Source organism: Panthera onca, chromosome B4 (genome assembly GCF_046562875.1).
Source record: "Panthera onca isolate mPanOnc1 chromosome B4, mPanOnc1 haplotype 2, whole genome shotgun sequence".
In the NCBI taxonomy this organism is placed as follows: domain Eukaryota; kingdom Metazoa; phylum Chordata; class Mammalia; order Carnivora; family Felidae; genus Panthera; species Panthera onca.
In genome coordinates, this window is record NC_138345.1 from 19,873,372 (window position 1) to 19,887,284 (window position 13,913).

The following is a 13,913-nucleotide window of genomic DNA, read 5'->3' on the forward strand; positions in this document are numbered from 1 at the left end:
TGCCTTTTACGTGAAAATATCTGTTTCACCTTTGTTTTTGAAGGGTATATTAGTTGCATATAGAATTCTGGGTGGAACTACAGTTCTTTTTCTTGAAGCACTTTAAAGATTGTATTTTACTGTCTTTTGGCTTCCATACTTTATGATGAGAAATCAGCCATTTCTCTAATCACCGGTGGTTCCCCTGTATCTGATGTGTCATTTTCTCTTGGCTCCTTGAAGAGATTCTCCTGCGTTTGCTTTTCAGCAACCAGTTTGGCTATTTGGGATTCCCTGTGCTTTTTGTGTTTTTTTTTTTTTTTTTTTTTTTTTTTAATTTTTTTTTTCAACGTTTTTTATTTATTTTTTTTGGGACAGAGGGAGACAGAGCATGAACGGGGGAGGGACAGAGAGAGAGGGAGACACAGAATCGGAAACAGGCTCCAGGCTCCGAGCCATCAGCCCAGAGCCTGACGCGGGGCTCGAACTCACGGACCGTGAGATCGTGACCTGGCTGAAGTCGGACGCTTAACCGACTGCGCCACCCAGGCGCCCCTCCCTGTGCTTTTTGAATCCATAAAGTTGTCTTTCTTCAAATCAAAATTTTCATCCACTAGTTTTCAGAACTCTTTTTGGTATTCTCATATTCTGTATTCTTACTCCCTACCCCTTCTCTTCCTCCTTTTCCAGACCATCAGTTATACATGTTCGATTTCTTTTTTTTTTTTTTTAAATTTTTTTTTTAATGTTTTATTTATTTTTGAGACAGAGAGAGACAGAGCATGAACGGGGGAGGGGCAGAGAGAGAGGGAAACACAGAATCGGAAGCAGGCTCCAGGCTCTGAGCCATCGGCCCAGAGCCCGACGCGGGGCTCGAACTCACGGACCGCGAGATCGTGACCTGAGCTGAAGTCGGCCGCCCAACCGACTGAGCCACCCAGGCGCCCCTCGATTTCTTGATACCATTCAGTCGGTCCCTGAAGCCTTGTTCATTTTTTCCCCACTATTTTCTCTCAGAGTAAAGATTTGAGTTAGTGTAGCTTCAAGCTCACTGACTCTATTTGTCATCTTGATTCTGTTAAATCTGTCCAGTAAATTTTTCACTTCACGAATTTTAGCTTTGGGTTTTAGAATTTTTATCGAATTCTTTTTTATAGTTTCTTGTTGGGATTTCTTTTTTTTTTTTTTTTTTTTTTTTTTTTAATTTTTTTTTTTTTTTCAACGTTTTTTATTTATTTTTGGGACAGAGAGAGACAGAGCATGAACGGGGGAGGGGCAGAGAGAGAGGGAGACACAGAATCGGAAACAGGCTCCAGGCTCCGAGCCATCAGCCCGGAGCCTGACGCGGGGCTCGAACTCACGGACCGCGAGATCGTGACCTGGCTGAAGTCGGACGCTTAACCGACTGCGCCACCCAGGCGCCCCTCTTGTTGGGATTTCTTATTTCACTTCATAGAGGTACATTTTTATTTGCCTCCTAGGACTCTAGTATAATCTCTATTTAAAGTCTTAATTCCAGTGTCTAGGTCATCTTAAGGTTGGTTGGCCTTTATTGATTGTCGTTTATCGTAAGCATGATTAACATTTTTCTGGTTCTTAATAGATTAGGTAATTTGGATTGTTTTCTAGACGTTGTGAATGTTGTATGTGGGAAGCCTTGATTCTGTTATATTCCTTTGAGGAAATTGTTACTGCTTTTATCAGGCAGTTGATTTGGTTGGATTCAGACTGCTTATTCTATATTTTGAGCAGTTGCTTAAATCTTCTTTTATTTCATTTTTCCTTAATTGGGTTCAAGCTTGTTCTGTGCATGTATGGTCCAAGGTTAGTGAGACAGATCCTGTATGTACAAATTTGCCTTCAGGCTAAAAGTAAGTCCTAAAAAATGGGAGACTTCTTGCTGGTTCCTTCCACATTTTGACTTCTAGTGGGAAACCAGAATCTGGCTGTTTATCTGTATAGGAGTTTCTCTCTTTATAACCTTACTTAGCTGTTTTGGAAGTACAAATGAATTTTATTACAGATTTAAAAATATTTGGTGTGTTTCAGTTCATTGCAGTTATTATCTTTTATTGGTCTTAAATGATTTCATCTTTGGCTGGCAGGAACCTCTTTAGGTTGGCTGATAAATCCTTTGGACATGACTACAGTAGTCTTTTATTGCTTCCTGGCTAGTTGATAGAACAAGTTACCTGGACTTACTTGACCTAAACCAAGAATTCTCTACATCTCTTAGGGGTCCTGGTTCCTTTGGGAAATGTTGTTTGGAGACCACAACCTTGGCGCTAGGTTGCTCATTTCTGTTGTAACCTTGAGCCTTTGTAAAACACAAGAGAATATAGATTATTTTGTTTTATTTTTTTAAAGTTAAAAAAAAAGTTTATTTTTGAGAGAGAGAGAGAGCATGAGCAGGGGAGGGGCAGAGAGAAAGGGAGACACAGAATTCAAAGCAGGCTTCAGGCTCTGAAGGTGTCAGCACAGAGCCTGACACGGGGCTTGAAATCATGAGCCATGAGATCATGACGTGAACTGAAGTCAGACACTTAACCGATTGAGCCACATCAGGTGCCCCAAGATAGGTTATTTTAGATTTATTTTTTATCTTTTGCTTAAAAAAAAAAAAAAAAAAAAGAAATAGTGATGGTAAATGTTTTATCCTACAGATGCATCTGTATGCCACAGTTATATCTTCTATATAATATGAGGAAGATCAAACTTAAAACCTTCTCTTTTATCATTTTATTTATTTTTATCTATTTATATTATTTTCATTTATTACCTTGTTGTTTTTGCAATATGATGGTAATCACAGTGTGGGCAAGCCAGTATGAGTGCAATAGATTGTTACATAACCACAGCTTCCTGAAGGTCAGTATTTTTGTTGGCTGTACTTGATTTAGTGAAGTATAGTGGGTTTTATCCTTTGGCAGAAGAATCTAATATAAAGTAGTAAAAGTATTTGGAAATTGACATTTACATTCTGAAGATGGAAAATAGTTGCATCATTTTTTGCTATACTATATGATGTAGAAAAGAAAGAGCCACCTTGTGTAACTTGGCATTTGTTGGGGCCATTTCAGTTAAAGGTGTTTTTTCTTTTTCCTTCGTTTTCTTTTCTTTTTTTTTTTTCCCTCTAAAATGTGAGGTCTTTAATGTGTGCTTGTTTGTTTGTTTTTGGTTTCCTTATAATGTCTGTTACCTTTCATAGGATTTACTTGCACTATTTTTAATTTTTAATTTTTAGTTTTTTCCCCTGCCTTGGCCCCCTACTTATACCTTTTTAACACTACTTCTCACTAAAATAAGAATGGATCTGTGGAATTGTAATAGTAACATGTGTGACTGCATCCTGCCCTATAAAACCTTCCACTTTGGATTGGTTGACTATAGGATCTGGAGTCCCTGTGGTCCAAGGTCCCTCATACCAGATCCTTTCTTCCTGGGTTTAGGGTACAGTCTTCTGACTATAACTTAACCTTCTTTTCTTTTCCTGAAAGTTTTTTCTTTAAAGTCTCCTATATTATTTTTATCTTTAGTAGGAAGATATAACATGTAGTAGTGTATTGCTACAAAAATTCCAATTATAAAAGAAATGAAGTATTTTGGAATAAAGAAATAAATTCACTCATAATCTTACCATCCTCACCATAGTCCTGTTAATATGTTTTGTATATTTTAACGTTTTTTTTTTTTTTTTTTTTTTTATTTATTTTTGGGACAGAGAGAGACAGAGCATGAATGGGGGAGGGGCAGAGAGAGAGGGAGACACAGAATCGGAAACAGGCTCCAGGCTCCGAGCCATCAGCCCAGAGCCTGACGCGGGGCTCGAACTCACGGACCGTGAGATCGTGACCTGGCTGAAGTCGGACGCTTAACCGACTGCGCCACCCAGGCGCCCCTGTTTTGTATATTTTAGAGTTCATTTCTATGTATAAATATTTGTTAATGTACTATTACATTAGTTCTCTCAGTGTTATACAGTTTTCATACAATTTTTATAGTTATAGTAAAAAGCCATATAAAGTATTTTTATATACATACATTTTCATGTCTTGAAATTAAAGTATATAAATGATATAAAAATGACACATAGTACTTAGTGCTATTTCTATCATATTTTTCCTTTGGCTCTCTAGAAATGAAGTAATTGAATTAGTAGTTTTCTGGAATCATGTTGCTATAAATTGCTTTCCAAAAGAATTGGATTATAGTGCTATCAACAGTATATGAAACAGTATTTGCCGCCCCCCCCCCCCGATTTTTTTTAATGTTTATTAATTTTTGAGAGAGAGAGAGAGTGAGTGTGTGTGAGCAGGTGAGGGGTAGAGAGAGGGAGACACAGAACCCAAAGCAGTCTCCAGGTCCAAACTGTTAGCACAGAGCCCGATGCGGGGCTCGAACCCACAAACTGTGAGATCACGACCTGAGCAAAGTCGGGCGCTTTAACCAACTGAGCCACCCAGCTGCCCCTCATTTAAATCAAAATTCAAAGTTTTTGACTTTGGCTCTTTATTTTAGGAGAAACCAAACCTAACTGACTATGATAATACTAGATAATCCTAGACAGAAAGCAAAGGGATAGAGGCAAATGTTAAAAACTGTGCTTCAGCCCCTTCTTCGTATTTATTCATGTTACAAAAAATCATGGCAGGAATGTAATAGTTGAGTAATACTTTTGTAAAGTTGTTATCTGATGGTGTTCCTGGTTGGCTCAGTCAGAGCATGTGACTCTTTGATCTGTGGGTTGTGAGTTCACACTCCACATTGGGTGTAGCAATTACTTAAAACATATGTGTATATGTGTACGTATTTATATACGCACATATGTATATACGTGTATAAAATTATCTGGTGTTCTGAGGATGATCCCGTGTCGAGGAGAATTACTTTGTGAGGAATGTTCTGAAAAACTCTTAGTGGTAAGTAGTGCACATACTCCCACATTTTTAATAGTTTTGAAGTTATAGAGAATTTGTTATAGCTTGGTAATCTGAAAAATCTTGTTTTCTTTTTTTTACATAGAGATGTGAACTGTGTCCTCATAAGGATGGAGCTTTAAAAAGAACAGATAATGGGGGTAAGTACAGAGACTTTTTAAAAATTTTTTATTGAAAAGTGGAGTGGGGGGTATTTAAAAATATCTGGCAGTTCGTATTATAATATCAAATAAATGTTTACCACTCAAATAATTGTAATAGTAGTGTATGTAATTTATGGATTTTTCCCCCCCTACTTCGTGGGCAAACTTTTAAGCACTTTTCTTGTGCAGAATGGTCTACATACTTCTAATTAAAATCTTGATTTAAGAAAAAATGGGTACAGTTTCTTATATTAGAAATTATTTTTGAAAACATAAGCCACTTTTTTTTTGTTAGAGCTAAACTCTAGTGTTTTAGAATCTTTTTTTCCCTCTCTTTTGTGTATTGCTAGACAGATGATATTTCCAGTGAATTCTTTTTTTTTTTTAATTTAAAAAATTTTTTTTGAGACAGAGAGAGCATGAACGGGGGAGGGTCAGAGAGAGGGAGACACAGAATCTGAAACAGGCTCCAGGCTCTGAGCGGTCAGCACAGAGCCTGACGCGGGGCTCGAACTCACGGACCGTGAGATCATGACCTGAGCCGAAGTCGGACGCTCAACCGACAGAGCCACCCAGGCGCCCCTCCAGTGAATTCTTAATTTTAACACCCTGAGGAATTTTGTTGCTTGAATATAAAGAAATACTGACTTCTGTCTTTAAATTTTGGTGTGCTTTCCTGAGAACCCTTGTGTATTTCTCATTTATATCTCCATTTTTCATTACTTTCCTCTGAGAAATCCGTGTTTCTTTATAACTCAGTACCATTCTTAAATATGTAAACATGAATGTCTTAAACTGTGCATACTATGAAAACTAACCGATAAAGAAACTTTTAAAAGCACAGGTTATAACTACTGTTAGTACACTTCCATTTTGGGCAGCCAATTCTAAAGCATTTTGGGATAGAGTAATGATGTTAGTAAATGAAAGGGAAAAATAAAATGTTTTTGCCTGGCTCTACATAAATTTATTTGTATACAAACTTAATGGTTAGACTGTTACACAGTCATGTACAAAATTTAAAAAATGTTAGAAACCTTTTCTCCTATCCTTGTTCACCATTTGCCTAGTTTCTCAACAACTTTCCTGCTTTGATATAGTTGCTGTTATTACTTCTCTACATATCCTTCTAGGTTTTTTATTTTTGCATATAGAAATAAATGTGAATTAACAAATATTTTCTTCTCTAATTTTTAAGTATCTTAATTTTTCCAGTGAACAAATTTATCTATTAATGGTTTAAAGCTTTCTTTTTTTGTGTGATCAGTCACCTGTTGATAGACTTTCTGATCTTCTGCTTTTATGACTTGTATACATGTCATTTTGCATATATGCGCTTATGTCTGTAGGATTATTAATTCCCAGGGGTGGAACTGTTGGGTGAAAGGCATTTTGCAGTTAATTTGGTAGATATTCCCAAATTATTCTCCCTAGTGGTTGTGCCAATTTGTTTCCAGCAGCAGTGAATGAAAAACTTGTGTTCTTCATACCCTTTGGTAATCCAGTAGGTGAAAATTGGTATCTCAGAGCATTTATTTTACATTTCTCTTATTATGAGTAAAGCTGAGCATCTTACATTTTTAAAAGCAATTTGCATTTTTCTCTTTGTGGTCTGTTAATATGATTTTTCTCTTTGGTTGTTGATCATTTTCTTTTTGATTTGTTGGAGCTCTCATAGGAGCCCCTCATTCCTTAGGCTTTTGTGATATGAGTTGAACCAGGTTTTCCCAGTTGTTCAGTCTTCTGGGGCTTTTTACCATGCAGAAGTTCTTGATTTTTATTTAGGTTTATTTTTTAATCTTGTCTTTCATGGCTTCTGTATTTTGAACCATTAGTTAGAAAGGCTTTCCATACTCCAGAGTTAGTAAAGGAATTCTTTCACATTTTCCTCTAGTATTTTTATGGTTTCTTTTTTTTTTACAGTTTAATCTTTGATACATTTGGAATGTATCCAGGTAATACAATGTGAGGTATGGATCCAACTTTATTTTTTCCTAGATGCTAAAATGCTTCCATTTGTCCCATCACCATTTATTAAACTGTTCATCTTTTCTTCACTGATTTGAAATGCCATCTTTGTTAGAGTCTAAATTTGATGTGTATTACATTCTGACTAAATTATGTTCCAAAATTGATTTGTAAATTATTTTGGAACCTGGAATGCATTTTCCTATAGAAATGCTAATTATATTTCTAGAGTAGTTAACAAAACCCCACAATGTACCTGATGGTACAGTATTGATAATAACTGTTCTTTAATATCCAATACCCTTTTTTTCATGCTGGAAAGTGTGTTACACGTTTTTAGTTTAGGTTTTCCTTTCTGGCAATCAGGATGAGGAGTTTCTCAATGCAGCTTTTAATTTTCTCAATCTCAGCTGCTGTATGTAGTTCTCAGTTGTTAAAGGTAAGTAAATACTTAAGCTTAACATAGGTTAGTATGTGAAAAGTGGGGTTGGGGTATTACAGGCAGAAGGAGAAGCAAATGATAAAGACACAGATATACAGAATTGGAAACAATTGGGAATTAGACTAAGGTTTGAATGGCAGGCCTTCTGAGAGGTGAAACCGATAATACACACAAAGTTGTCATTCCTTCCCCTCCACTGCTCCTGTCCTTCCCTTCTCCTCCCTTCCCTACCCCCCCCCCCCCCCCCCCCCCACCGCTCCTTCCCCACCTCCTTTTCTGTCCTAAGAACTCCATCCTGTTGATTGTGGGGAGCCACTGAAGCTGAGGAGTAACAGATTTCTATTTTAGAAGGATCACTCTCTGATGGCATTGTAGTGAATAGATTGGAAGGATATGACACTACACCAGCTATAAAAAAGAATAGTGGAGCTGAATTATAAGTGCATGTAACATACTTGAAATCAACTATATATCCTGGGGGATGGGGAGAGATAGATATAGGCAAATAAATAAATTGTAGAGGTAATTCAGTTTGCCATTTTACCCAGTGAGCATACACTCTAGGCAAACGTTAATGGGACTCCCTGTGAATGACTGTAAGGCTTTCCCAACCATCATTGACAAAGATATGAAATATATTATTGAGGGGTCAGGCAAGAGGTGGTGATGTTACTTCTCGTTTATTTTTTTAATTAAGAAAAATTTTAATTCTAGTATAGTTAACAGACAGTGTTATATTAGTTCCAAGAGTAGAAGATAATGATTCAGCAATTCTGTATATTACTCTATGCTCATCAAGAGTATTACACATTTTTGTTTGGTTTGGTTTTTGAGAGAGAGCCTGAGTGGGGGAAGGGCAGAGGGAGAGAGAGAGAATCTTAGGCAGGTGCCATGCCCAGGCTTGATCTCATGTGATCATGACCCAAGCCAAACTTAAGAGTCAGGTGCTTAATTGACTGAGCCACCCAGGCAGCCTGATAAGTGTTAATACTCTTCTTCCCCTTCACCTATTTCATACCCCCCCCCCCCCCACCGCCTCCCACCACACCTCCTCTCAGGTAACCATTAGTTTGTTCTCTATAGTTAAGAGTACTTTTTTTTTTTTTTGGTTTGTCTCTTTTTTTTTTGGTTTGTTCATTTCTTAAATTCCACATATGAGTGAAATAATACGGTATTTGTCTTTCTCTGACTTTTTTTCACTTAGCATTATAACTCTGGATTCATCTGTGTTGTTGCAAATGACAAGCTTTCGTTCCTTTTAATAGCTGAATAATAGTCCATTATATGTATATACTATGTCTTTTTTAAAGTTTAAGTTTATTTACTTTGCAGCAATCTCTGCACCCAGCGTGAGTCTTGAACTCACAACCCTGAGATCAGGAGTTGCATGCTCTTCTGACTGAGCCAGCCAGGCACTCCCACATCTTCTTAGCCATTCATCTGTCAGTGGACATTTGGGCAGCTGCCATAATTTGGCTATTGTAAATAATGCAGCAATAAACATAGGAGTGAATATATCTTCTCAAACCAGAGTTTTTTTGGTATTCTTTGGGTAAATACCTAGGAGTGTGATTGCTGGATCATATGGCAATTTTATTTCTAATTTTTGAGGAACCTCCATACTGTTTTCCATAGTGGCTGCACAATTTTGCATTTTCACTAATTGTGCACGAGGGTTCCTTTTTCCTCACATCCTCACCAACACTTGTTTGTTGTGTTTTTTATTTTAGCCATTATGACAGGTGTGGGGTGATAGTTCATTGTGCTTTTGATTTGCATTTCTCTGATGATGAGTGATGTTGAGCATCTTTTCATGTGTCTGTGGGTCATCTAGATGTCTTCTTTGGAGGAATGTCTATGTCCTCTGCTCATTTTTAATTGGATTATTTATTACTTGAATTGTTGAAGAAATTTCAAAATGAATTGAGGGTCATTGGTAGACACTATGTGACAGAAAGATGAGAAGAACTTACAGAATCTTGATATTTATATATATTCAAAATGATATACAGTGTAATGCATTTTCTGTTGGAATTTTAAGGGATTTTTCAAGGATAGTTTTTTTAAAATTGTTTTTCATGTTTATTTTTGAGAGACAGAGTGCAAGTGGTGGAGGGGCAGAGAGAGAGGGAGACGCAGAATCTGAAGCAGGCTCCAGGCTCTGAGTGGTCAGCACAGAGTTTGACACAGGGCTCGAACTCAAAAACCACGAGATCAGGACCTGAGCTGAAGTTGGGCCTTTAACTGACTGAGCCACCCAGGTGCCCCAAGGATAGTTTTGATTATGCTTATTTTTTGCTTTAGAATCTGAACCTTGCAAAGATGAGACTCTGCTTTATTGCAGTCTAAGGGAGAGATTGATGAGGGACTGGTTGAAGATAGTAGTAGGAGGGTAAAAATGAAGGAATGGACATCAGAGGTATTAAGTGGTAAAAGTTTACAGGTATATTGAAAAATTATATGTCTATTTCATTATGGGAAATTTTGAGCCTACAAAAAAGTAGGGAGAATCCCCAGGGACCAACCTTTAACAGTGATCAAGTCATGGCCAGTCTTGTTTCATTTATACCTTTCCATACCCCATTCTTACGATTATTTTGAATTTTGTGAGCATCACTGACACGCATGGATATTTAAAAAATACACAATATATTATGACACATAAAAAATTGACAAGAATTTCTTTTTTTTTTTTTTTAATTTTTTTTTTTTTTAACGTTTATTTATTTTTGAGACAGAGAGAGACAGAGCATGAACGGGGGAGGGGCAGAGAGAGAGGGAGACACAGAACCGGAAGCAGGCTCCAGGCTCTGAGCCATCAGCCCAGAGCCTGACGCGGGGCTCGAACTCACGGACCGCGAGATCGTGACCTGAGCCGAAGTCGGACGCTCAACCGACTGAGCCACCCAGGCGCCCCGACAAGAATTTCTTAAAGCCATCAACCGTTCAGTCTTTGTTTGAAGTTTCCTGATTGTCTCCTAAATGTTTTTCTTTTTCTGTTTTTATCTTTTTCTTAATTTTTTTATTGTTTATGTATTTGTTTTGAGAGAGAGAAAGAATGTGCATGCATGCCAGCATAGGGGAGGGGCAGAGAGGGAGAGACAGGATCCCAAGTAGGCTCCGTGCTGTCAGTGCCGAGCCCAGTGTGGGCCTTGGTCTCATGAACTGTGACATCATGACCTGACCTGAAATCAAGAGTCTGACGCTTAACCCACTGGGCCACTTGGTACCCCTAAATGTTATCTTTTTATGTTTGAATGAGTCAGTATCCAAATAAGGTCCATAAGCTGGATCTATAAGGTGCCTACGTTGCAATTGCTTAAAATATCTCTTAGGTCTCTTTGTAATCCTCCCCCTTGATTTCCTTGTTGGTTTACTTGTGGAAAATGTGGGACATTTGCCCTGCAGGGTTTCTCACAGTAGATGTTGTTGATGGCATCTCAGATGGTGTGTGTGTGAACACGTTGCTTTGTTCCATGTATTTTCTGTACATGAGTAGTTAGGCTTGATCGTTCAGTTTATTGTGGGGGCAGCTAAAAATACTTCATGGTGTTGTATACTTCTTCATGAAGCATATGATACTTCCTTTTTTCTTTTTTGTGGTATCAGCAGCTGTTGACCAGTATCTAGACCATTTTATTGAATAGAGGTTGAATAAATTGTGATATTCTATCATGCATTAGGATTACTTTTTTTATTCCCACCACTCCATCCTGTCTAGCAGGATTACTTCTATAAAGAAAACCTATTTCTTATCAATTATTTCATTATCCTGAAATACAGTTTGTGAAGGAAGGACAAGATCTTTTATTCTTTTTTCTTAAAATTGAGGTAAAATTCCTGTAGAATAAAATTTACCATCCTAAGATATACAGTTCAGTGGTATTTAGTACTTTGACAGTATTGGTCAACTGCTACCCCTGTTAATTTCCAAAACTAACTTACTTACTTTCTTTCTTTCTTTTTTAATATTTTTCTAATGTTTTATTTGTTTTTGAGAGAGAATGATGAGAGAGAGAGAACATGAGCAGGGGAGGGGCAGAGAGAGAGTGGGTCAGAGGATCCAAAGTGGGCTCTGTGCTGAGAGCGGAGAGCCCAACATGGGGCTCGAAGTCATGAACCATGAGATCATGACCCGAGCCAAAGTCAGATGCTTAACCAACTGAGCCACCCAGGTGCCCCCAAAACATTTTTTTGAAAAGTGGATTTATTTTGAGAGAGTGCATTCGTGCGTGGAGGAGGGGCAGAGAGAGAGAGGGAGAGAGAGAATCCCAGCCAGGCTCCACACCATCAGTGCAGAGCCAGAGGGGGCTCAATCCCACAAACTGCAAGATCATGACCTGAGTTGAAATCAAGAGTTGGATGCTCAGCTGACTGAGCCACCCGGGTGCCCCTAATTGCCCTTATTTCCAAAACATTTTTATTACCCTAAAAGAAAATACACTTTCATAAGCAGAAACTGTGCATTCTACCTTCTTCCCCTGGCCCCTGGCAACCATCAGTCTGCTTTTTGTCTCTATGGGTTTACTTATTCTGTATATTTTACTTAAGTATAATAATCACACAGCGTATGACCTTTTGAGTCTGGCTTCTTTCTCGGCATAATGTTTTCAAGGTCATCACTGTTGCAGCCTGTATTAGTACTTCAGTCCCGTTTATGGCTGAATAGTATTTGTGTGTGTGTGTGTGTGTGTGTGTGTGTGTGTGTGTGTGTGTGTGAGAGAGAGAGAGAGAGAGAGAGAGGAGAGCGAGAGTGTGTGTGCACATGCATACAAGAGGGATTACATTATGTTGGATGTTTGCATTGTTTCTACCTTTTGACTGTTTTGAATAGTGCTACTGTGAACATTGTTGTAGAAGAACCTATTTTATCTGTTTTTAGATTTGAGGAGTATATACTAGGAGTGGCATTGATGGGTCGTACAGTGATTCTGTGTTTAACTTTTTGAGGAACCACCAAACTGTTCTTCATAGTGGCTGCACCATTTTTACAGTCCTCCAAGCAAAGTATGAGAGATCCAATTCCTTTTCATTCTCACCACCACTTAACTTTTTTCTGAATTTTTAAATTATAGCCATCCTAGTGAGTTTGAAGTGGTACCTCATTGTTGTTTTAATTTCTGTTTCCCTAATAAGTGATGTTGAGCATTTTTTTCATGAGCCTTTTGGCCATATGTGAATCTTCTTTGGAGAGAAGTCTATTCCTTTCCTTCCCTCCCCTCCCCTCCCCTCCCTTTAATATTTATTTGGGGGAAAGTGCAAGTGGGGAAGGGGCAAAGATAGGGGGACACAGGATCTGAAGCAGGCTCTGCGCTGACAGGCTGACAGCAGTGAGCCCAATGTGGGGCTTGAACTCATGAACCTCAAGATCATGACCTGAGCCAAAGTCAGACATTCAACCGACTGAGCCACCCAGCTGTCCCTCTTTTAGTTTTAATGTTTATTTATTTTTGAGAGAGAGACAGAGTACAAGCAGGGGAAGTGCAGAGAGAGAGAGAGGACAGACAGACAGACAGACAGACAGAATTCGAAGCACGCTCTCAGTTCTGAGCTCTCAGCCCAGAGCCTGACATGGAGCTCAACCCACAAATTGCGAGATCATGACCTGAGCTGAAGTCAGACGCTTAACTGACTGAGCCACCCATGCACCCCTATTTATATTCTTTTCTATTTTGTAATTGGGTTGTCTGTCTTTTTGTTGTTGAGCTGTAAGACTTCTTTATGTATTCTGGATCCCTATCAGATACATGATTTGCAAATCTTTTCTCCCACTCTGTATGTTGTCTTCTCATGTTCTTGATAATGTCCTTTGATTCACAGTAGTCTTTAATTTGATTAGTATCAGTTTATTTAATTTTTCTTTGTTGCTCATGCTTTTGGTGTCATATCTAAGAATCCATTGCTATCCAAGGTCAGTAAGATTTATACCTATGTTTCTTTCTAACACTTCTCTTTTTAGAACTTTTTTAGTTGTTGATCCATTTTGAGTTAAATCCAACTTTTTTTTTTTTTTGCATATGGATATCCAGATGTCCCAGCACCATTCGTTGGAGAGATTCTTCTTTCCCCATTGACTGGTCTTGGTACCCTTGTTGAAAATCAGTTGGCTGTAGATACATGGATTTATTTCTGGACTCTACTATTCCATTGGTCTTTATGTCTGTTGTAATGCCAATACAAACTTTTGAAAGGCCATAGCTTTGATAATAAGTTTTGTAATTGGGAACTGTGAATGTTTCAATTTTATTTTTCTCTTTCAGTATTGCTTTGACTGTTCAGGTTCTAGTCCATGTGATTTTTGAGGATTGCAAAAAAGATCTGTGGAATTTTGATAAGGGGTTGTGCTGAATCTGTAGATTGCTTTGGGTAAAGTTATTATCTTAATGGTGTTAAGTTTTTTATTGTATGAATGTGGGGTGTCTTTCCATTTATTTATGTCTTTAA

The 13,913-nt window shown here is 38.0% G+C and overlaps 1 protein-coding gene across 17 annotated transcripts in view; it reads left to right on the forward strand.

The window, feature by feature from the left end:
- Window positions 1-13,913, forward strand: part of MLLT10 (MLLT10 histone lysine methyltransferase DOT1L cofactor) — a 237,176-nt gene that overhangs the window by 36,729 nt on the left and 186,534 nt on the right. For 16 of the 17 annotated variants that reach the window (XR_009617657.3, XM_078450363.2, XM_078450361.2 and 13 more), the window contains one exon: window positions 5,002-5,056. Coding sequence is in view for 14 of the 17 variants with exons in the window: in XM_078450363.2 (XP_078306489.1) it covers window positions 5,002-5,056 (55 nt within the window). In the remaining 3 variants the exon portion in view is untranslated. Of the gene's footprint in view, window positions 1-5,001; window positions 5,057-7,008; window positions 7,030-13,913 lie in introns of those variants that run through there. The other variant, XM_060659192.3, reaches the window with a different exon arrangement.